At 51.0% G+C, this 23158-nt stretch overlaps 3 protein-coding genes across 9 annotated transcripts in view; 2 read left to right on the top strand and 1 right to left on the bottom strand.

Annotated features, from left to right (window-relative positions):
- The window catches only part of Cpsf3 (cleavage and polyadenylation specific factor 3), a 29240-nt gene extending 26072 nt beyond the window's left edge, over positions 1-3168 (top strand). The window contains exons 16-18 of the mRNA XM_036171454.1: positions 302-371; positions 1933-2029; positions 2989-3168. Of these exons, the coding sequence (XP_036027347.1) occupies positions 302-371; positions 1933-2029; positions 2989-3090 (269 nt within the window). The 3' untranslated portion in view covers positions 3091-3168. The remainder of the gene's footprint in view (positions 1-301; positions 372-1932; positions 2030-2988) is intronic.
- A 76-nt stretch (positions 3169-3244) lies between these two features.
- Positions 3245-10901, top strand: Iah1 (isoamyl acetate hydrolyzing esterase 1 (putative)). 5 transcript variants are annotated; one of them, XM_036171456.1, is made up of 6 exons: positions 3245-4231; positions 5108-5160; positions 5659-5775; positions 7338-7499; positions 8621-8742; positions 10569-10901. In XM_036171456.1, exons 1-6 carry the CDS (start codon positions 3969-3971, stop codon positions 10749-10751), a joined length of 900 nt encoding a protein of 299 aa, XP_036027349.1. In that variant the 5' UTR covers positions 3245-3968; the 3' UTR covers positions 10752-10901. The 5 variants fall into 5 exon arrangements, with proteins under 5 accessions (XP_036027349.1, XP_036027350.1, XP_036027353.1 ...); XM_036171457.1 differs by lacking the exon at positions 10569-10901 and adding an exon at positions 9997-10266; XM_036171458.1 differs by having other exon boundaries at positions 4099-4231; positions 5627-5775.
- A 401-nt stretch (positions 10902-11302) lies between these two features.
- Adam17 (ADAM metallopeptidase domain 17) overlaps positions 11303-23158 on the bottom strand; it is a 49269-nt gene continuing 37413 nt past the window's right edge. For all 3 annotated transcript variants that reach the window (XM_036170993.1, XM_036170992.1, XM_036170991.1), the window contains exons 11-19: positions 23157-23158; positions 19944-20143; positions 18847-18950; positions 18532-18666; positions 16784-16914; positions 15919-15997; positions 14889-14977; positions 13322-13372; positions 11303-12987 (exon numbers count right to left, since the gene is read on the bottom strand). The exon at positions 23157-23158 is cut by the window's right edge and continues 151 nt beyond it. In XM_036170993.1, the coding sequence (XP_036026886.1) occupies positions 12637-12987; positions 13322-13372; positions 14889-14977; positions 15919-15997; positions 16784-16914; positions 18532-18666; positions 18847-18950; positions 19944-20143; positions 23157-23158 (1142 nt within the window). In that variant the 3' untranslated portion in view covers positions 11303-12636. The remainder of the gene's footprint in view (positions 12988-13321; positions 13373-14888; positions 14978-15918; positions 15998-16783; positions 16915-18531; positions 18667-18846; positions 18951-19943; positions 20144-23156) is intronic.

The following is a 23158-nucleotide window of genomic DNA, read 5'->3' as shown; positions in this document are numbered from 1 at the left end:
CGTTTGGATACAAAGAGCTTGATGTGTCCTCTGGAATTATTGGACCTATAATCTTACCTCTCCTCAAAATGGAAGTTTGAGAAATATGGGAAATAAAAGTGAACTGAAATGTCACTGTGGCTCCTTTATAAACACTGAGATGACACAGCACAGCACGTGAGTTTGCCATTGTGGGCAGGTGACACATCACATGCTGTGCCCAGGAGATCTCTGTGGTTACTTCACATCTCCGTAACGGTGCTCTGCTGACCTGTCCGGTGGCTGTAGTGGGAAGATGGAGACTGAACTGTTTGTCCTCCAGGTGCGGTCCAGAAGGTCTCTAAGAAGTTAGAGATGCACGTTTACAGCAAGAGGCTGGAGGTCATGCTCCAGTAAGTCTCGGGAGCTGGGTGTGTGGGTGTGCGGGTGCGCGGGTGGGAGTGCTGAACTCATGGTGTGTCCTCGTGCTGCAGATGCACCAAGTTATCGCCAAGTTCACACTGTTTGGTGCCGGATGCCAATGTCTGCCTGGTTGGCACCATGCTTCCAGAGCTTGCACATTTGTCGAGACTGGGTACTGATGTCAGCTGAACGTCCCTGTGCCTTTAAGAATTATTTTAGCATGGCAGTGGTGGAGCATGCCTATAATCCCAGCACTCAGGAAGCAGAGGCAGGTGGATCTCTGAGTTTGAGGCCAGCCTGGTCTAGAGTGAGTTCTAGGACAGCCAAAGCTACACAAAGAAACCCTGTCTTGAAAAACAAAACAAAAAAGAATTATTTTAAATGTTTGCTTGGGAGTGAATTATTTGATAAAGTGGGTGTTATAGGCTCTTTCCACTAGGTCTGTAACTATGAAATGTCTCTAGACTCAGTACATTTCTAATGATGGTGGCTTTCTGTACTTGGTCTTTGAGCCGATTTCAGGATGCTTCTCGCAATTAGGAAACCTCTCAACAGTGGATAGTTAGTTTATAAGCTCAGCACCTAGCATTGTGCCTAAAGTGCTCATCTCTCGTTTGCTTGTTGAACGAATAACTTAGTTTTTCATTATCGACAGTGTCTGCAGGGCAGAGGGGAGAAACATTTCAGAGCACTTGCCACAACCAGCTAGCCTTGGGGTTGACCTGATGTGGAGTAGAACATCGTGGTGGTGGGAGTGTATATATTCTATGTATTCTACCCTTCAGAGTCACAGGCTGTCCCCTTCAGAGTCACAGGCTGTCCCCTTCAGAGTCACAGGCTGTCCCCTTCAGAGTCACGGGCTGTCCCCTTTGCCCTGCTTCCTCCCCTGGGCCTTGTGTACTGGTTACCAATGTGGTTGTGCCGACGCCAGCATGATCTGGGCCTGTCTGGCAAGGAATCGGTGGATTAAGTCAGAGCCCATCACCTGGCAGCCAACTTTAACATCCTCCAGGGGTCTTACAAGTTCTCATGACAATGGCTGCTTCTGTCTTTAAGTTGAAGTGACTTGGGCAGACATCTTAGTGTTCAGAAGGTTTTTGTGTTCCTTATGTTTTTCTAAAATTTCATGGTGATAACATAATTAAATGATGGCTTTAGTTGGCGTTTTGTTTTAGAGACATAACTTCACTGTATTGCCCAAATTGGCCCCAAACTGGGTGATCACAAGATCTGTGCTGCATAGAAGTCAGAGGCCATTCTAGGAACTTTGTGAGACCCTGTCTCAGAAGGGTTTTAGAGGGCTGGTGGGGCGGCGTGTCTGTCCAGTGTGTGCAGGGCCCCGAGCTTGATCCCCAGCATTAAATCAAAAATGCAAGCAAAACAGTGCTGCTGAATGGAACAACGGGGCACTCTGGTGATGGAGCTGTTTCAGCTGGTGATCCACAGCGTGCCTCCAGGGTAGCGAAAAGCATCCTACGTGCTTCAAGATATTCTCCCCAAACAGGTAGAGTTGGACTTCCCCACTAATGCCCAATTTCTGTTCACTTCAAGGGACATATTTGGAGAAGACTGTGTCAGCGTGAAAGATGACTCTGTTCTCAGTGTCACAGTGGACGGGAAAACGGCGAATATTAGTTTGGAGACACGGGTATGTAGCTGTCCACATGTTTCAAGACGTGTGGGGGATAAGATAAAGATAGGAACAAGATCACGGCCCTGGCAGTTGACTGTTATAGTTTGGAGGCTGGAGGCTAGCTCAGCTGGTAGGATGCTCCCATAGTGTGGACAAAACCCTGAGTTCTCCCTGGTAACATACAGAGGTGGGCCCATGGGTTCTCCCTGGTAACATAGAGAGGTGGGCCCATGGGTTCTCCCTGGTAACATAGAGAGGTGGGCCCATGGGTTCTCCCTGGTAACATACAGAGGTGGGCACATGGGTTCTCCCTGGTAACATACAGAGGTGGGCACATGGGTTCTCCCTGGTAACATACAGAGGTGGGCACATGGGTTCTCCCTGGTAACATACAGAGGTGGGCACCTTGAAGCCCATGCCTGTAAGCCCAGCACCCTGGTTCCTGGTTTGGTTTCGTTTTGTGAGATAGGTTCTTATCCTGTAGCCCAGGCTAGCCTTGGAACTCTGTAACCCAAGCTGGCCTGGCACTGCTTTGTAGTTGAACTGTAAGATGTGAGCTACCATAAGCCAGGTTTGGTAACGCATGCCTGTAAGCCCACTGCTCAGGCAGAAGATCATGAGTTCTAGACTAGCCTGAGTTCTGGCAAGTCTGAAGCCAGCATGTGTAGTGAGACTAATGTTATCTTTAAAAACAACAGCAACAACAAAGCAGTGGCCGTTAGGTGGTTTGAACCACATAGCACCCAGTGGTGAGTAAGTAGTTCACCACCTCCATGGCCGGCTAAGTAATCGCGCTGCACAGACTGACGTGGGGCGTGTATGGACAAGTTGGGGGCTTTGGCCTGGGACTGTTCATGCCCCACCCCTCCGGCTCTTGGTCTCTGTTGTTACAGGTGTGCGAGGCCCTGGGTCTGGCAGCAGCCTCCAGGGTGGAGCGTAGTCTGCTGAAGTGTGTCTGTGTCTTTCTCTTTCAGACTGTGGAGTGTGAAGAAGGTAGTGAGGAGGACGAGTCCCTCCGGGAAATGGTGGAACTGGCCGCGCAGAGGCTGTACGAGGCCCTGACGCCCGTGCACTGACACCTTCATTCCCAGCCCGTGAACTTTTTTACTTGCGGCTTTCCGTCCGCTACTTCAAATAAAATACCTTAGTTTCTCTGGGGTGGCCTGTTTCCTTCTGCTCCCAGTGGCATGACTCCTGCCGGGCCAGCTGTCCACTGTTCTCAACCATCCTGTCCTGGCGGAGCCTGCAGGCGCCTGCGCAGCCGGTGCTGGGATCCTAAGATGTTCAGCCGCTGCCTCAGGATCGTCGTCCTGGTCCTGGGCTTCGGAAAGGAAAAGCAGTGGCCGAATTGGCATGTCTGTTTTGAGTTGAAGTACCGTGCCACAGGTTTGAGACCCGTCCTCCACCCCTTCCCGAATAGGTTTATATGTTTGTAAAATCAACACTTTCAGGACTCATTCCTTTGTATGGGATTTGCACGCTCAGCTCACTATAATTTCCTGAAGTACAGAGAATTCAGGCCAGGAAGTAACTGGGGGGAGGGGGGAGCTCTCCGCTTTCTCCCAGAGCACACTCACTGTCAAGCCATAGGATTGCATTACATCACCTGCCCATGTACCTTCCCTATTCGGTGTGTAAACGCTCCTGTGCTTCCTTAACAAAATGTAAGTCTGACTTCCTTAAAATGAACTATCTGTAAAACAGCCCAATCCCCATGTCTGGCCTGTATCAAAAGTCTAGGGCCCTCCTCATACAACATTTTCTATATAAAGCTAAACATTTGCTCTAACACTGGGGCACGGTGCTGTGGAGTCCCGGGACAGCTCTGGCTTTCAAAGTAGCCGCTTTGCTGTGTCCATCAAGGCCTGGCACCACGAGAGGCGAGCCCCACTTGGGCGTGGCATGTGATGGACGGGTGCGCCGGCTAAGTCTCCAGGACGCCCCAGCTATCGCCATGGAGTCGGGGGTGAGCCTGCCCAGAGAGCCCTGGTTTACCGACTCTCGGGGCCCAGCAGCGCCCGCTGGAGGCGGCAGGAGCGCACAGCCGCGGGCCCGCGGCTCGCCCCGCCCCCGGCCGGCCCCGCCCCCAGGAGCCTCCCCATCCGGCGCGGACCGGCGGATCCCAGCCGGGGAGCCATGGCGCTGTGCGAGCGGGCGGTCAGCGGGAGCGCTCTCATCTGGCCTCGCGTGTTGCTCTTCGGGGACTCCATCACGCAGGTACCCGCCGCACCCTCGGCTGCGTCCGCGCTCCGAGGGCCGTGCATCTTCGCGGGCTGCCCGAGTCCGCGTCTTTTCAGGGGGACATTACATGGCCCGGTGCGCGTCGGGGGTGCACGGGGGGACTTTACATGGTCGGGGGTGCACGGGTCACTTTACATGGCCCGGTGTCTGTCGGGGATGCACGAAGGGCTTAGGGGTCCGGAGCAGCTCCGCATTCGCTTCCCGCAGCCTCCTGCGGGTTCCTTCCACTTTGAACTTTGAACGGGCCGGTTCATCCCTCGCCGTCTCCCGCGGCGCAGGTCCGGTACCAAGTTGTTTTGAAAACAAAATGCTTCCAACAGTATGAAAAAGTAATCCTCTCCTCTGAGACCGTTTGACTCCCAATTAAGGAAGTTCCTCAAGATGCCTTCCCTCGGACGCAAACCCACTTCCCCGTGGTTTTCAGACCCTCAGGCATGCCGTTCCCTAATGACTGGCAACATTACTTGTAGGTTTTTGTAGGTGGCTGAGGTGTTGCTGCCGAGGACTGCGTGACTGTCAGGGAAATCAGTAGAGCATTGGCTCCCTTGGTTTTCAGCTGTGGAGAAGTGAGACTGTCATCCTCTAGGCATGGTAGACATTCTCCGTACAGATAGATAACAAACGTCTAATGTTAAGTCGCAGTAAACTGTAGGTGACTGGTTCGAGTCCATTGGAGGGAGAAAACCGCATTTCCAGAGAGCTATCAAGTGAAGCACAGTGACCCCCACGATACCCTCCCACGCAAGGATGGCAAGAAGCTTGGAGGTGGCAGGACGTCCCTGCACCTAAAGGGCCCGGCCGACCACCTTTGCATCGTGTCTGGCTGTGGATAGTAACGGCCTTTCTCTTCAGTTTTCTTTCCAGCAGGGTGGATGGGGCGCATTGCTGGCTGACCGACTTGTCAGGTGAGAACCGTCCCCAGATGCAGATTGTATTCAGCTGCTTCCTAGTGGGAAGACTCCTCTGAAGAGTAAAGACACGGAGTGGGTTTTCCTCTGTTAGCGGTTTTCCTCCTCCGTACATGTTAAAGGAACACAGGCAGGCGCAGGCACTCAGGTTCTGCAAAACGGAGTTTGCCACCCCGTGAGATCAGGGGCACTTGTGTTCGCTGGGGTGCCTGCCTATAATCCTCCAGACCACCGAGTTTCTGCCTGTTAGCGGGTCTCTAACATTCTGTACTTGCTCAGATTAACACCCATCAGAAGGGCCCTTTTAGATGCACCCAAGCCACCACAAACGTGTAGAATTAGCCCCTTGTCTGGAATTCATCTCTCATTGAGGGGTACGGGAGGCTGGGCAGGGTCTGAGCGTTGCCAGGAAAGCCACTCTCTGCTCATATCCCACCTTTTTTTAAAACCCATTTTATTTCAGAAAATGTGACGTTCTGAATCGTGGATTTTCAGGGTACAATACCAGATGGGCCAAGATTATCCTCCCAAGATTAATTAGGAAAGGGAGCGGAATGGAAAACCCTGTGGTGGTTACGATTTTCTTCGGTGCCAATGACTGTTCACTCAAAGGTAAGGGCATCTCTAGATCATTTTTGTTTCTCCTGGGCTCCAGCCACTGCATGTTTGGATGTATCTCCCAGGAGAGTTTTCCAGAGAACAGTGAGTTCCTGGAGCTCGCCTGTGTGGGTTCCTTTGGGCTTTGATGTGGTTAGGTTTGGCTCAGGTACTCTCCGGCTCACTTTCCACATGACTGTCTTGTCAGCCCACCTGAAATTACTTTCCATCGTTTGTTCCTACACTCTTGGGTCCTCAGCTGGTCCAGCTGGCAGCGGAGGGCAGGCCTTTGGTGAGAAAGGAGTGTCGGTTTTGTTAGAGACAAGATCTCCTGTAGCCCAGGCTGGCCTCAAACTCACTAGGTAGCTTATAGGCTCGTTGATCCCCCTGCCTCGACCTCTCACGTGCTGGGATGATAGGTGTGTGCCACAACCAGGCCTGTTGATTTTATTTTCCTCTCTCTCTTAAATTACACATGGCACAAAGAAACACATCCAGTCGCCAGCAGTGGCCTGGCCGGCAGGCTCGTGGGTGACTTTGCTTTTTACACCCTGTGGTTTGCACAGTCTGTAGAGAGCCTTGTGCCAGCCTGGCTGGAAGCAAGCCTCTGCAGCCTGCTGAGGGTTGTACACACTTCACTATTTTCACAGCTATCCTGAGAGGCAGACCTGCCAGTCCTTCATTCCCAGTGAGGACACTGAGCTTCGGATTAGACAATTTTCTGAGGTTAAATGTCTAGTCGGTGACAGGCAGGATTAGAGCTGGGGCAGTCTCAAGTCGGCAGCCCACAGAGCCAGCTTTACCCATGCTGGGGAACCTAGAGAAAAGACCAGAACACTCAAAATGCCCTAGCCAGCCTCTGAGGCCTGAGCTGTGAGCGGTAGAGGTTAACTGATTTTAAGCAGGGAGTCTTGTCTTTGTGCCTTTTGGTATCAACAGTTCTCCAGACATACTAAGTTTCCAGAAACTGTATTCCTGCCTGGGAGTGGTGGCACATGCTTGGGTCTCAGCACCGGAGGCTAAGACAGACCACTGCAAGGTCCAGGCCAGCCCGAGCTAAGAGTAAGAAAGATACTGTCTCAAACACAAAGGCCTGCTGGCGGTGGTGGCGCACACCCTTAATCCCAGCCCGCAGGAGACAGAGGCAGGTGGATCTCTGTGAGTTCCAGAACAGGCTCCAAAGCTACACGGAGAAACTGTCTCAAAAAAAAAAAAAACCAAAAAACAAAAAACAAAAAAAACGAAAATACCACAAAGGCCTAGGAATGTCAAAGATTGGGTGTGTTGCTTGCCTAGTATGTACAGGCCTGAGTTCAGTTCCCTTCCAAGCACGACATAAAACTTGGGCTGGGTGTGGGGGTACCATAATTTAATCCCAGCACTTGGGAGGTGGGGTTCCCTCTCAAGACTACATAAATGAGACCCTGTCTTAGCTATCTAGTGAATTTAGAACCTGTCTAGAGTAGAAACGGTCTCAAAAATTTTTTTTTTTTTTTTTTTTTTTAAGAAACCGAAGTATATTGATCTTATTTGTTGTTTCTGAAGTGTTCAGACTGAGGTGTACATGTCTTGAACAGATGAGAACCCCAAGCAGCATGTCCCCTTGGATGAGTACAGCGCTAACTTGAGAGACATGGTGCAGTACTTGAGGTCTGTGGACATCCCCGGGGAGCGGATCATTCTCATCACCCCGCCCCCGCTGTACGAAGCCGCCTGGGAGAAGGAGTGTACCCTGAAAGGTGAGCAGAGCAGGCTGCTTGTGGGTGCCGAGCACCCCCACTCCAGGCCCTGTCAGTCATTGGAGGACACGCTCAGGGTCAACTCTGTTGTCTTCCTCTAGACTGTTTTAGACGTAAAGCGGGGCGGGGATTCTGGTGTGTTAGTCAGGAGGACATGGGTGCCCCAGCACCCACTCTGTAGTTGCCAGACGCCAAGATGCACACAAAGCCCACTGCCAGCTGCAGCAGCCGAGCTCTGCAGGTGACCTCTTGTCCAGCTGCGGGGGGCTGCTCCCGTGTCTTGCCGCCTTGGCAGGTGGAGAAGGGTAAAATCCCTCTCCTTGCCTTCCCTGTGTGCATTCTGTCCTTCAGCATGGCAGCTCTCGTGCTGGCACACCTGAAAGGAAAGGTGTGCTGTGGACTTTGTCTCAGCTGCTTGAAGCCGGAGGACAGGTTTGACCCAGACACATTCTTGGCTTTTCAGCACTGGTCAGCTGTTAAAACTAGTGAAGAATCGTTCTTTTCCTCGCACGCAGTGTCCTGACATCCCTCCCTTAGCCTCTCAGTCCGCCACCTGCCCTCCTGAGCCTTTCCCCAGCTCTGGCTCTGCCTTCTAAGCCAGCAGACTTGCCTCACGCCCTGGGTAGTCTGTCTTCCTGCTAGTCTGGGAGCATATGCTTGGCTAGGTGTGTACATTTTGCACCAGAATCTGTGCATGAATTGGATAGCTATGGCCGTCAGACACCTCAGAACGGTTGAGCATGCTGGTCCCAGGCACAGCCGTGTAGTAGCGAGCTCAGGCAGTGACTGGTCTCTGCAGACTGTAGACGTTCCTCACATCACTGCAGTAGCTGTTGGCTGCATGTTGACTCTTGGGCCCATGGTTTCGACGTTTCTTTCTAGCCATGCTCGAGCCCCTTACCCAGCTCACTGTCGTCTGCTCTCTAGCTGGTTAGCCTCTGCACTCTGACCCTGGTGCGTTAGAAGCTTCTAGATGCTACAGCTGGCTGCTCCCTTGTCCTCTGCTGTGCCGTAGCCCCAGGCAGGCTGGCATCAGTGGCACTCAGAAATGGTCCAGTCAGCGTAGCTCTGTAGGACCAGCCATACGTTTGCCAGTGATGCTCTGGAGTTTTCACCAACAGGTTGCAAATTAAATCGCCTGCACTCAGTTGCCGGTGAATATGCGAATGCATGTCTAACAGTAGCCAGAGACTGTGGGACTGATGTCCTTGACCTGTGGACCCTGATGCAGAAGGACAAGCAGGTACTGTGGCCTTCTCAGTCCCATCAGGGTTATTGGGGTCACAGAGGTGAAGCGGGTATGTGCAGCTCTTCTGGAAAGACTCTTCAGACAGGCGTGGTGATGCATGCCTGTAAATCCCAGCACATGGGAGGTGAGGGTACAAGGATCAGGAGTTCAAGGCCAGCCCTAGCTACATAGCATGTTTGTGCCAGCCTGGCTATGTAAAACCCTGTCTCGAAGGACATAAATGTTCTTGCTTTGCACCAAGAACATAAAGACAGGCAGAGCCCTGGAGGGTAACCAGACCCTCAGCTAGAGTCTACCCTAGAGCACCATAAATGGCCAACTTCCTGTCTGTAAGAGCAGGACAGAGTTCAGATAAGACGCTGACATAGATTCACTAACAAAAAATGGCTTGAGACCCCATTCTAGCTGAAATGTTTTGTCTTAGAGCCTGAAAACAGAATCACAGGGGAAGAGCTAGTTGTCACCAACTACAGCCGCTCAGGAGGGCAGCTGGATCGTCATGGAGTCACACACGTGCTGGCAGAGGACGCAGATGTCGTCCGTCCGCCCTCCCCCGCCTCATAGTTTTTGGGCAGCATTAGGCACACTAGGCCCAAAGCTAGACTGGAGCCCCCCATCTTTGTGTAGGTGACTGGGTAAACCTGAGTCCACGGAGTCCTGGGCAGCGAAGAGGACAAGTCTGATGTCCACAACATGAATAAAGCTGATAGGAACGAGGCTCCAAAGTCATGTGCATGGCTCCAGCTCTCTGCCTTCAAGACGAAGCCATAGTGGACAGAGTAAAGACAGTGAACAGGGTCAGGTTCCACACCGTTCCTGGTCTTCAGCATATGAGAGCCAGAGCCAGACACACACTTTCACCCTACCCCCTTTTTGAGGCAGGGTCTCCTATCCCAGGCTGACCTGGAACTTGCTTTGGAGCTGAGGATGACCTTGAACTTCTGAACTTCCTACCTCCCCCCTGGGGAGTGGGGTCCTGGGGACCTAGCATGTGCTGGGCCAGCACTCTGCGGAGTCTCATCCCCAGGCACCTGCTTGGTGGTTTGGTGGGAGAGAACCAACTCCACAAAATGTCCTGTGGCCTCCTGGTGCTACCAGGGCGTATGCACAGCCCTTCCCCAGGCTCACACACCAAAAGTTGGAGAATCCAGTGGAGATGGCTTGAGAGTACTGGGAGCGCGTCTTCCCCCGAGCCTGGTTTGACTCTCAAGTCTTTCCTGGTGTATCACAGTGGGGTCTTCCTTACAGAACCTCCAGATGAGGAAGGCTGCTGGAATCCTCAGTCTCTGAACGGTCTCCACAGGGATCAGGCGAAGGAAGACTCCTCCAAGTTAGAACAGGCCTCTGAGTAAACCCTGGGTTTAGACAGAGGAGGGATGGGAAACTGGGCTCTACACATCCTTCCTGCTCTGGTCCAGATGGTCCAAGTTCTCATCACCCCGAACCTGCCCACATCCCAGGACCTGCACTTCCTTTTTTCTTTTTTGGTTTTTCAAGACAGGGTTTCTCTGTGTAGCTTTGCGCCTTTCCTGGAACTCGCTTGGTAGACCAGGCTGGCCTCGAACTCACAGAGATCCGCCTGCCTCTGCCTCCTGAGTGCTGGGATTAAAGGCGTGCGCCACCGCCGCCCGGCTACCTGCGCTTTCTTAATGTTAGTGGATCACAGCCCCTGGGAGCCAGGATGATGGTGTTAGAAACGGGAGCACAGGCAGCAAGGGTCTTGTACCCAAGCCCCTGTTGAGAAGCCAGGAGGCCACTGTGGTCCCGGTCACTGGTCTGCTGCCCAAGAGGTATGTGACATGTTCCTCCTCTCCTCCCAGGACTTCTCATCTTATTTATCAGATGGCCTGCATCTGTCACCAATGGGAAACGAGTTTCTGTTCTCAAACCTCTGGCCACTGCTGGTCAAGAAGGTCTCCTCTCTGCCATGGTTGCTTCCTTACTGGAAGGATGTAGAGGAAGCAAAGCCTGAGCTGAGTCTGCTGGGAGACGGAGACCATTAGTCAGCTGGGAAACCCTCCCAGGAAGGCTGGGTCACGTCGTTCATGGTGCCTTTCACCTGCTTAGTAATTCACAAACATCCCAAGAATAACTGTTCATGTACATAACCTCAGGTTGGTAATTCAGTTGATTAAACATTTTTTCAAGATTGACTTCTGTTTATGACTTTAAGATTTATTTTTTATGTGCGTTGGTGTTTTGTCTACACGTATATCTGTGTGAGGGTGCCAGATCCCCTGGAACTGGAGTTACAGTTAAGACAGTTGTGAGCTGCCTTGTGGGTGCTGAGAATTGAACCTGGGTCCTCTGGAAGAGTAGCCAGTGAGTGCTCTTAACTACTGAGCCCCATTCATGACTCTTCCCACTAACCCACTAACATTTGCCAATATTAATAACTTATTTTTCAGGGAAATGTTATTCTGGATCCATTTTGTTTTGATGTTCAGTATTTATTGACAAACAGTTATCAATGCCACAGCTACAAAATATACCCTGAGCAGCTTGTTAATCCTATACATGGCAAAGGACAAAAAAAAGTTAAGGACAACTTTGGTTTGTTTAAAAAGTCACAATTTTATAAAAAATGCTTTTTTAGATTTTGCCAAGAACTTTGATTCATACATACACCCACTCACCTTATAGCAAATCCTCAAAATATAAGACTATCATGGCTAGTTCAAAGAGCAAATACCACAAGGTACATGTTCAAGTATTAGTGTAACAGACGTCCTCAGAGAGACAAGGCACAGGTTTGGTTAGCGTCCTCAGAGTTTACAAGTTATCTGGGTTAAGATGTGTTGGCCGGTGAGCACACTCCAATTCTTAGAAGAAATGCTCTTAAACTAGACTTTATAGGAATCAGAATTGCGGCTAATGGTATTTATCCTTCACACACTAAGTACAGAGCATCCAGGGTCCTGAAGCACCAAAGCCAGAGGTCACGTGAGTGTCTCCTTGCTGGATCCAGAGGTCAGTTCTTCCAGGGCTGGGCCCCAGGCGGAGAGTGGCAGCCCCCGGCCTGCTCAGAACCGGTTCTTCAAAGAGTGCCAGCTTACTCACTCACACCAAGCAGTCAAGTTCTTGCTGATTGTGTTTGGAAGTAGTATAGGTTTTGTGGATATCGAAATTTCTTATTTTTTATTTTATGTGAGCATTTTGCCTGCATGTCTCTGCACCACATTAGTGCCTGGGGCTGCAGAGGTCAGAAGAGGGCATCTGATCTAGAACTGGAGTCAGAGCATTAAGAGCCACCCTGTGGGTGCTGGGAGTGGAACTGCAGGGCCAACTCTCCAGCCAGAGAAACTGCCCGGTGACTAGGGCCTAACAGTGACTAGGCCATCTCTGGTTCACGTGGCTGTTGCTGCAGACCTCGTCTGAAGCTAATCTTCATCCTGGACAGGGCCATTCTTACTTAGTCAATATGGCCCTAAGTACAGACAGGACTTTCTGTCTGCAAAAAAAATTCCAGTGCCAAGACAGGCGACATCTGGAGACAATGTACATACAATCAGGTTCCTCTGCTTTTACTTGAAGGCAAAAGAAATAAATAAGTCTGTTCCAGTTATCCTCACTACTAACTGCTAAGTGCCTCACTGTGGTCCGAGGACCATTACAGTGCACAGACAGACAGACTGCATATATCCTCAGCACTTCACCAAGAACTTGATCCAGCCTTATTTTCTGCTTCTGCACCACAGGTCAAAGTAGATTTTAGATTATAAAAGGAAAACCCAAACCTGAAATAAGCCAGATTTACCTCACCCCTTCCAAGGGCCTACACCACAGAGAATGCATGTCACCTGACAGCATCCGCTAAGTTGCCTGCGTGTTCCTCGGGCCGGCTCTACAGAACATCTGCACATGCGCGTCCTCGAGCGGGGCGGCCCACTAGCACTCTGTCTCCTTGCTGTCCACTCGGCTCTGGCGCTGCAGCTTGAAGGAGGCTGCCTTCTCACTCCTGGTGACCGGGTGCTCTGTGAGGTCTTCGAAGGACTTGGCAGCTGCACTGCTGTTGGGGAAGGGGTCCTTCTCAAAGCCATCATCATCCACGTGGGAGTCTGTGCTGGGGTCTTCCTGGATGGTGTCCATTCTCTGGTGGTCCAGTTTGGGAGCCGCAGACACTGGCGGCATCATGGAGGCCGGCTGCAGGGGCTGCAGACGACCTGGGGTCTGCGGTGCAGGAAAAGGCTTGATAATGCGAACAGATGCCGAATCCATGCTGCTCAACATCTCAATGTTCTGGAAAGACATGGGTCCAGGGGTGGGAAATGAATCAAAAGTCAGTACACTGCGACCTTACCCACAGTAGCCCTGGGCTGTGCTCAAGTGCAGGGCGAGGCGCTGACACCTCGTGTCTACCAAGATCCAGGACACGAGAAGTCAGTGTGGAAGGGCTGAGTCAGCCCCAGTGGCTGTGGGGAAGCCGGGGTTCCTCTCCACTACGTTTCCACCAGCAACTAAGTGAAGTCACTTCCTCAGGCCATCCCCATCCAGTCAGGTCCCTGTAACTCCCACGAGCCCAGGAGGCAGAGCTCCTGCTGCGCCTGCTCTTCTGTCTTCTGCGTATACTTACACTGTGGTGAAACAGAGACAGGGATTCATACTGCTTGTCCAGTTTCTTGTCCTAGAAGGAAGAGGAAGGGAAATGTCATTAAAACTAAAGGAACCCACCCTCCACCAGTGCATGCTTCCTGTTCACTAGCCTAGGCGGAGTGAACTCCGCACTGGAGCGGTGCCTAGCACACCTGGGGCCTCGGGTCTGTCTGCCACCTCCAGGTGCTACCAAAAAGAAACCCAAGGGACAGACTCCCAGGTGAGAAGCGCTGCTCTGTGAACGGTGACGCACACAGAGAGAGAGATGGGCTTTACATCCTGTCTCTCTCCGGTGTCTTACACTGGCCAGGGGTGTGTGCAACACCATCAGCCCGTAGCCACAGTGCCTGGGCACTGGGACAGTTGGCAAAGGGTACAGTGACTGTCTGCAGCCTCCCTCCGTCCTGACTTCACCATCCAACCGACAGCCTTTCCCAGAACTGAGTCTTGATCAGGAGGCCGAATGCTGAGTGACAGGGAAAGACAGCATCAAGAACTGGGCCCCGACCACGTGCTGTGGCCAGAAAAAAACCATGACAAAGTGGTGAAATCAGGATCAGCCATGGTCCACATCTAGCACTCAGGAGGGATGTGCTGCTGTTCTGAGATGCACCTTCGAACAAAGCCTCAATTCCCTCACTTGACAGCAGCTCTGCTTGGGTCCAGGTGCCGGGGAGCCTTCCCACCCTTAGACTGTGCACACCGCAGGGCCAGGAGAGCACTGTGAGAGCCTCAGACAGCAAGCCTCGCCCCTCATCTGTAAGGCATCACTCCCTACTCACGAAAGGTAGACTCTAAAACTCAAAATGTATACAACACCTTTAAAGACAGTCTAATTTAACAGGTAACTGTTAACTTATCCGTAAAGATGTGAACACTGTACATGACAATGTCAACATCTATACAGTACACAGGAATATCTGAAATGTTTATAGTTGTTCCCCTGTAACCAAGGCAGCCCAAAGGTGCTCCTATGGACTTTACAGGCCCCAGGCAAGTCCAGCTAAATGCTCTGCTGTGTTTAAAAAAAAAAAAAAAGGAAGGCAAAACATACACACATTTGAAAAAGCATGTTTGTGCATGAGTGTGCCAGAGCCTACAAGCTGAGACACGCCCGTGGAGGTGGGAGGACTTTGAGGAGTCGGCTCTCTCCTTCCAACCATGGAGGTCCTGGAGAACGACCATGGGTCTGGCAGTAGGTGTCACCCTGCCGGGTCTCATGGGGACCGGGTCTCCGGAGCTGAGGCTGGTCAACTTTGAGCTCATGGTGGCTCTGCCCCTCTTTCCTGAGAGCAGGCCCTGCTGGACCTAGTTTACCCAGTGCTGGGGAGGAGGAACACACAGCACCGGGCAAGCGCGGGAAGCTCTCTCCTGGCTGAGACAAGTACCCTGCTCCCGTTCTGTCCCAAGATCATCAGGTAGGCTTTGAGGCTAGCTGTCTTAGAACCCGTAGAGTAGCACTTGGCAACATTTTACAGCTGTCTTTCAACCTGGAGCTGCTCAACACTTGTGTAAAATGTCTGAGCACTTAAACTTTGGTGACTTACCACACAGTGCACAAGAATGCTGAAAGGGATCCAGAATATCAAGGAGAAAACCAGGACGGAGCCTACGATGTTGTCTGCCAGAAACTTCCCTGTGGAAATTTAAACAGAGAATGTCTCAACCACATACTTCACAAGGCGTCTGCAGAAGACTTGGGGCCGAGGAAACTAGAGTACTGGGTATGCTTTCTGTGTCCAGTGCCGGAGAACCAGCACAGCATGCTGAGGAAGAGTGTTTGTATTACCTCACGATGACTATTTTTACAGCAAAATTCTAGGGTTTTTTTGCCTTCTGCAAAACCTGAGAGCTACTGGTAAATAACTCTTAGACCAAACAGGGTCACGAGACTGAACCAAGATCAGTGGGTCCACTCTCGGAAAACTCATGCGTGCAACATACACAAGAATGAACCTGCTAAAGTGTGTGTGTGTGTGTGTGTGTGTGTGTGTGTGTGTCAGGGCTGTCCTGGAACTTGCTCTGTAGACCAGGCTGGCCTCAAACTCAAGAGATCCACCTGCCTCCCGAGTGCTGGGATTAAAAGCATTTGCCGCCCTGCCCAATTTTTAACCTTTTTTAAAAAAAAAAAAATACTCTGGTGTGATCAAACACCAAATGGTCTGGGAATTGAACCTGGGTCCTCTGGAACATCAGTCAGTGCTCTTTACTGCTGAGCCACCTCTCCAGCCCAACTTCTAACCTTTATTTTCACGTGCTCTGCCTGCACATATGTCTGTGCACCATATTAATGCAGTGCCCCGAGAGGCCGGAAAAGAATGTTGGATTCCCTAGGACTAGAGTTACAGCTAATTATGATCCACCATGTGGGAGCTGGGAATTGAACCCAGGGTCTTCTGAAGAAAAACCAGCGTTGTTAACCCTGAGCCATCTCTCTAATCCCCAACAGGTATTTCAGAACTGATGTGGTGAACAGCTGTCTTCTATTGTGGGGTTATGGCACAAATTCTGAACCACACCTGAGTCACCATGGAAATCAGCTCAGCCCTTGGCAAATACAGGAAATAGTTCACTTACCAAAAGTGTTGATGCTCAACTGGTCAATGAAATCCCAAAAACGTTCAATTACATCCTGTACTCGCTTTTCACATTTGCCCTACAAGGAGAAACCACACTGTGCTATCCCAAACAACACGTTTAGAACTAAAAAGCCTCAGAAAAACAGTGGGCACCTAAACAACTTCACTTGGGGGCCCACCTCGAACACAGGAGGGCAATTCCCACAAGAGACGCCTGAGGAATCCACACTTTCACTGTCAATCCTTAAAGACATTTGGTGCCCGGTGGGGGTGAGGGTGTTCACACAGGGTATCTATCCTATGTCTCCAAGCTGGGCCTGTCTGTTTTCCTGATGGCTAAGAACAGTGTGTTGTCACATCCGGCCCAGAGTCTCCTTTTAGAACAGCCAGGATACGGCTCCGGCAAACTCGTGCGAGTGGCCGGTCAGAACAACAAGGGTTACACACATTAGTGCTCGAGTCTGCAGACAGAGGCAGTCTAACCGCAAACGGTGTCTTGAGATCTTCCTGACCAGGGCCTGCTGCCAGGGACTACGCACGGACCGGGAAGTGGCAAGTGTTCTAGGGTCACTGGAGCTCAACCTGAGCGCAGAGAAGCAGCCCTGGGGAGGAAGCTTGCTGCTTGTTGGCTTGTGAGACCAGATCTCAGCAGTAACCCTGCTGGCCTGTCCGGCAGGACAGCCACTCAGAGACTGAGCCCCAACTCCCTGGCTTGGACAATGGACACTGACTACAGACCTGCTCAAGCTGTGGTTCTGAAGGAGGCACTGAGGAGGAGAGGCCAAGGCTGCCTCTCTACAGATGGAGAATTCCACAGCAGGAGTGGCCCCCAACATTACAGACCAGGTGGACGAGATACTTACATTCATGTCACAAAACCCGACCGTACAGGGCTTCCCTTTCCTCAAAAACAAGTTCTTCTGCTCTGCATCCACGTAAGGCACACACGGGCCGGACAGGTTCCTGCAGCACACCTTGCACGAGTTGTCGGTGTCTGAAAGAGAAAGGCTGCTGGCACCCCGGGCCACCCCAGGCTTCCCTGACTCCTCGTCTCGGACCTCCCTCCCCGAGGTTGAAAGCTGACACTCTCCAAGGCTGATGGTTTCAGTCAGAGACAGCCTGCCTGGGTGGGGTAGGTGATGGCTTGAGTTCCAGACCTAGCACCATGAGAAGAAAATGGGCCACAACTCCATATTCAGCTAACAGTTTCTGACTTCATAATTCCTCTTCAAGTTAAAACCATTATTACCTGGGTGTGGTGGTGCATGCCTTAATCCCAGCACGTGGGGATCAGAAGCAGGCAGATCTCTGTGACTACAAGGCCAGCCTGGTCTACACAGTGAAATCTAGGAAGCCAGGAGCACAAAGTGAGACTAAAAGAAAAGTCTGGTAATTACAGTGTCCTCTCGGTCTAAACCTCCGTAATGTTCTTGCACGTGTCCCTCTGCCCCAGCGTTCCTATCGCCCTGTCAGTGTCCTTGAGTTCTGTGGAAAGCCTGTCCTGCATGAGGCCAATGCAGCTGTGACATCACCTGGGGTCAAAGTCCACAGTCAGTCCACAGTCTGGAGACACTCAGAATGAAAAATCACCCTCCACGGTCTGCATTTGCTCTGGGGACCTAAGTTTATCTTCAGGAAGAAAGCCAAGGAGGACACAGCAAAGGCTTTCCGTGCTGACTACAAAGGTGACTGGCCCTCCAAGGCACTGCAAGCCCGTCGTGACTCAATCATTACTGGCAGCCCTGCTGTCTCTGAAGTACTGGGGCTCCAACCAAGGGCCGCCTCATGCATGCTCTAGGCAGGTTCTCAGCACCTGCTGGTTTTACAGTGACCCACGGGAGGAATCACTCTCTCCAGTGTATGGAGGAGTTCCCCGCCTCATGATTTAACACCCATGTCTCTATATGCAACAGAACTGGCATTAATCCACCAGCTCCACAGCTGAGTGGGAATTTGGAGTCCAGCCAGGCCCTGGATGTCCTTAAGCCTCCCTTCAGACCTAGAGATTCCAAAAATAAGAGCATGGGAACCCAAGGAAACTGTGAGGCTGGCATTAAAAAGGCTGCTTTCCCAGACTGCCCCCACAGCAATGAGGGGGGCAGACCTTGATGGCATCATCCAAAGGCCCACCCAGGACAAAGCAGGTAAAGGCACTGCCTGCCAGCTTGAAAACCTGAGTTTGAGTCCTGAGACCTACGTGGTACAAGGCGAGAACAGACCCCCCCAGTGACCCTTTGACTGTAAGTGCACAGGGAAGGCCCACTGTGCATGCGCGTGCTCATGCACGCACACACATGCAATTCTGAAAATCCTGCCTACGGGACTTAGATCCGGAAACTGCTTTGTTTAAGTTCAAGGAGTTTGCTCCATTAGTGCCATGGGAACAGAGCTATTGCTGCCTTTGTGCTTTATACGCGCAGTGTGAGGTGGGTGAGGACGCCCCCTCTCCTCCCTCCCCTCAATGCCTTCCCAATGGATGCTGCAGCCAGCATCTGAACACAGAGACCTGTTTGCAGACACTAACTAGTCTTGCTGTCTCCCCCCACCTTATGAGCAGCAGGGAGCAACAGACAAAAACCGGATGTCTCCAGCTACAGGACTCAGCACTCACCGGCACATGCACAGGACTCCAGCTCCTGCTCTCTCTTGCAGAAAGGAATGCATTTTCCAGCCTTGCACTTGCCAAGGTCCAAGCACACAGTGTCATCTTCTGCATCTCCTGGTGGGGGGCACTCACTGCTATTCCCTGGAGACAAACACCAATTAAACTCCGTCCAGGCCAACAGTCCCCAGGACACAACAATTGGCACACACTAGCAAAGAGCAAGGGCTCAGGGACCGCTTTCACCTTAAGGAGACTTGACCCCATTTTCCAATTACATGCTCACACGCCACTGGACACCTGAGGAGCAACGGAAACACATACCTGTGCAGTAGGACACGCCTTTGCAAGTAGCATTGATGGCCTCCTGGCACTTCTTCTGGGCTGTCTCAAACTGACAATTTTTGCAGCAAGGACTGTTCCTATCACTGTGGAAGGACGGACAAACGCCACTGAGTGCTGATGGCAGCCCACCATCGGATGCTAGGGTTGTGTGAGTGACCTGAACACTGAAACAAGACCCCAGGCCAAGCCAAGCCACCGCTGCACAGCCTGACGCCTCGGGAGCTCTCTGCACTGTGTGTGTGTGTGTGTGTGTGTGTGTGTGTGTGTGTGTGTGTGTGTGTCCATCCCTTCCTAATGTGGGGAGGCAACATCAATGCCACACTTCAGCAAGAAACAGTACACACAGCAATCCCCTTTTTGGTATTCTTGGTTTTCATTAACTAGTTAAGAAAAAACCAGGGATGCACCAGTGGCTATGAAACACCGCGGCCTGAGTCCCATCCTTCCTACTAGAACCTACAAGTGAAAAGGCACACCGTACACATGATGAATTCACCAAACACTGGACTATCAGGTACTTAAAATGCAAATGTAAGTACCTTCCAATTTGGAATCTGCTTAATATCATCAAACAACACTCCACATTATTCTATTATATGGATACATAATAACAATTTATATCCTAATTATTACCATCTTGGATTGTTCCAATATTTTGCTGCTATAAAAGACACAGCCATAAGTAGCCTTGATGAATTAACTTTTTTGTTTAAGATTAATTTTTTTCCCCAGATAGGCTCTCACTGTGTAGTCTTGGCTGGCCTGAAGCTCACTATATACACCAAGCTGGATTCGAACATACAGAGATCTGCTTCCCTCTGCCTTTCAAGTACTGAGATTAAAGGCATGCCCCACCACGCCTGGCTTTAAAAAGATTCTTAAACTCCAATGAGACAACTAGTAAAGGCCGTCACTACCAAGCTTAATTTTAAAATAAAAACAAACCTTAAGCACCAGGGAGGCAAAGGGAGGTAAATCTCTGTGAGTTCCATGCTAGCCCATCTGTATAAAGAGGTGAAGGTCAGCCAGGGCTACAGAGTGAGGCCCACTCACTGCCCGGCTCCCCGTGTCCTCACCTGCACTGCACCCCTGGCTTCAGCGTGCAGTCACTAGTGCAGCAGGTGTCGTTGTTGAGGTACATGATGCCCGGGTCACACTCCTCTCCTTCATCCACCCTGGAGTTGCCACACACCTTGTTACTGCGTTCCTGGAAGCACTCCTGAGCCTTACTCTCTATGGTCTTGTAGATGGATTGTTTACTGCAGTTTGAAAACATCTGAAGAGGAAAAAGGGCCATCAGACTGAGTCACAAGAACAAGATGAAATTCCTTCCCAAGTAAGTCTGTGCTCCTCTACAGACAAACACTAGCTGTGAAGCCACCATCAAGGCCCCACTGAGCTATTTCGTGGTCCCCTGCAAATGCCACAGTAAGAAACTTCTGAAGTGGAGTAATGTAAAAGACCAACTATTAGATGTTATTTGATGGTGATTTACTTAAAACACTGCTTGCACTGCCTATGCGCCAAGCCCGACTTCCCCTGCTCGCTGGAACAATGACCTAGAGAAACAGCCAGGACAATGGGCCACTGCTAATCGCCACCTATGTAAAATGTTGTGCATTTCTGTGTTCTGACAAATAAAGCTTGCCTGGAGATCAGAGGGGGAGCTAGCCACTAGTTAACCATAGAGCCAGGCAGAGGTGGCACATGCCTTTAATCATCCCAGGGAGGAATCAGGAAGATGAGGAGTTCAAGGCCGTCCTGGACTACACAAGATTGATCCACTCTAAAAGAGAAACAGAGCCGGGCGATGGTGGTGCACTAGGGAGGTGGAGACAGGATCTCGGGCCCACCAGTGAGGATCCCTAGAGACAGGATCTCCCCTTCAGTCTGAGATTTCACAGAGGGAAGAAGGAGTTAGAGGCTGCTGCTCTGACCTCCAGGCAAGCCTGACTTGTCCGAACACAGAGAAAACAGCACACAACGGTGAATCTTGCTTTACTTCCCCCACCTTGTGGGTTTAGAGCAGTGGTTCTCAGCCTGTGGATTGAGACCCTTTAGGGTAGCCTGTCAGATACCTGCATATTAGAGATTTACATTAGGATTCAAACAGGAGCAAAAACTCTTATTTAGTAGCAAAGAAAGTAACTTTGTGGTTGGGGGTCAGCACAACATGAGGGACTGCATTAAAGGGTCGCTGCATTGGGGAGGCTGAGAAGCACTTCTTAGAGTGTACGATGAATACAAACTGGACCCAGCAGAAGCCTTTCCGGAGCGGTCACATCTCTCTTCCTTCTCAATGGTGTCGACTGCTGCAACCTTCTTTCCCTTCATTAAATAGAAAATGGCTAGGGCTTCTGTGTTAAGACAAGGGTCTTGATTGTGTGGCGCAGGCTAGCCTAGAGCTCCCTGTCTAGACCAGGTTAGCCTTGAACTCAGATACACCTGCCTCTGTCTCTCTCCAGTGCTGGGGTTGAAGGAATGGCCCACCACACCCCACAGGTCAAAAGGTAGTGCCCTTAGCTAAGGCCCTAAGCCACCACAGCTGGCAAGAAGGCCTCTTCATTAGCAGTTACACTCAGAAGCGGTGGGTCTCCAGGGCCTAGACAGCGCTGAGCACACAGTGACCACCACCTCTAAATCCCAGGCTTCTGTTCGCACCTCTCTCCAACCTCGCTCTTTCAGTGACCTTCCTGGGGCCATCACAGCCCTCAGGACCCTTCTTTCCAGGGCTGTCACTGCGCACAGCTCACGTGACACCTCAGGGCCTCTGCTCAGCAGCCACCTAGGAGCAAACAGGGCTGTTTGTCCAGGTGACAGGAAGGAAGCACCTTGTTCTGCCCTACAGTCCTTTTCACGGAAACAACGTTTATCAGGAAGCTCAGGCCTGGTGGTGGCGGCGGCGCCTTTAATCCCAACACTCAGGACACAAGAGGCAAAAGGAGTCCTGTGAGTTCAGCCTGGTCTACACAGCAAGTGCCAGGACCACACAGAGAGACAGAAAGGAAGGGGGAGGAGAGAGAGGTTAATTCACAGAGGGCCAAGGAATGGCTCTGCTCTGTCCTGCCTCTGCAGGTAAAAGGAGCTGCTGCCAAACCCAATGCCCTGAGTTCAGTCACCAGGTGATGGAAAGTCCCCAAAACTGTCCTCTGAGCTCCACACGTGACATGGCACACATGACCTCCACAAATAAGTAAATGTAAAAAATTGCTTGGAAAAAACCTAAAACACACAAGATGCATACATAGTCTCTTTTTTTGAGCTGAGGATCAAACCCAGGATTTTTTGCTAGGCAAGTGCTCTACCACTGAGCTAAATCCCCAGCCCACATAGTCTTTTTTTAATGAGGGGAGGCACTTGTTGGCAAACCTGTTAAAGAAAAAACATGTACAAATATGACGGGTGCAGGACAGAAGCAACTGTGCTTCCCTGACAGCTCTGCCCACAATCCACTCCCACCAGCAAGTTCTCACAGGCCACTCAGGCCCGTGGGGAATTCCTCGGAGGAGGAAGTAGCATCATGTGCTTTCCCTGGAGCAGAGTGTACAAAGTCAAGCGTTCCCCCAAGCCCTGGCAGCACCGAGTGACCAGAGCGGCCCAGCAGGGAACCCACTAGCTTTATGTGACCATTTAGGAGTCTTTAATCAGTCAATCTTCTATACTTCTTATTACCGAAGTGTCCAAACATGTGTTAAATGGACAATGAATGCGCATGGCCCCTCACCAGCTTCTACACGACATCACAGGTTTTCTGTATTTAGCACTTGTTTTTAAGAGTTTTATTAGCCGGCTGTGGTGGCACATGCCTTTAATCCCAGCACTCGGGAGGCAGAGGCAGGCGGATCTGTATGTTCAAGGCCAGCCTGGTCTACTGAGTGAGTTCTAGAACAGGCTCCAAAACTACAGAGAAACCCTGTCTCAAAAAACCAAATAGTTTTCTTAAGGGACATTTACTCCCTAGTACAGCAAGAGGGGGTGGGGGGTGGGAACAGCAAGGTGGGAAGTACCGCTAAGTTAAAGGAGTCACAAATTGTAAATAAAATCATCAGGTCATTTTTGAGGCTGAACCAAGCACCCTCAAAGAAGGACCCTGACAACAGTCACTATTGCAGCTGTCAGAATGAACCCAAATGTACATGTGATTCACCTTGACAAAACTGTCCAAATGACACCAAGTTCCTACTATATTTGAGAGTTCCGTCTCTAGGAAAAACATCGAGTTTTTCAGTTTCCAGTAACACCACATAGCTTTCCCTCCTACCACTAAAAAACGATCAAAACACACATACCT

Source organism: Onychomys torridus, chromosome 21 (genome assembly GCF_903995425.1).
Source record: "Onychomys torridus chromosome 21, mOncTor1.1, whole genome shotgun sequence".
Lineage (NCBI taxonomy): Eukaryota > Metazoa > Chordata > Mammalia > Rodentia > Cricetidae > Onychomys > Onychomys torridus.
This window is presented reverse-complemented; position numbering and strand designations above follow the sequence as displayed.

What these genes read in the sequence shown, in the direction of transcription:
- Iah1 (XM_036171456.1), top strand. Translation starts at nt 3,969, where the DNA reads ATGGAGTCGGGGGTGAGCCTGCCCAGAGAGCCCTGGTTTACCGACTCT. An exon ending in CAATGACTGTTCACTCAAAG is followed by an intron (nt 5,776 to 7,337) that starts GTAAGGGCATCT and finishes TGTCTTGAACAG; the next exon opens with ATGAGAACCCCAAGCAGCAT. An exon ending in GAAGGAGTGTACCCTGAAAG is followed by an intron (nt 7,500 to 8,620) that starts GTGAGCAGAGCA and finishes TTTCACCAACAG; the next exon opens with GTTGCAAATTAAATCGCCTG.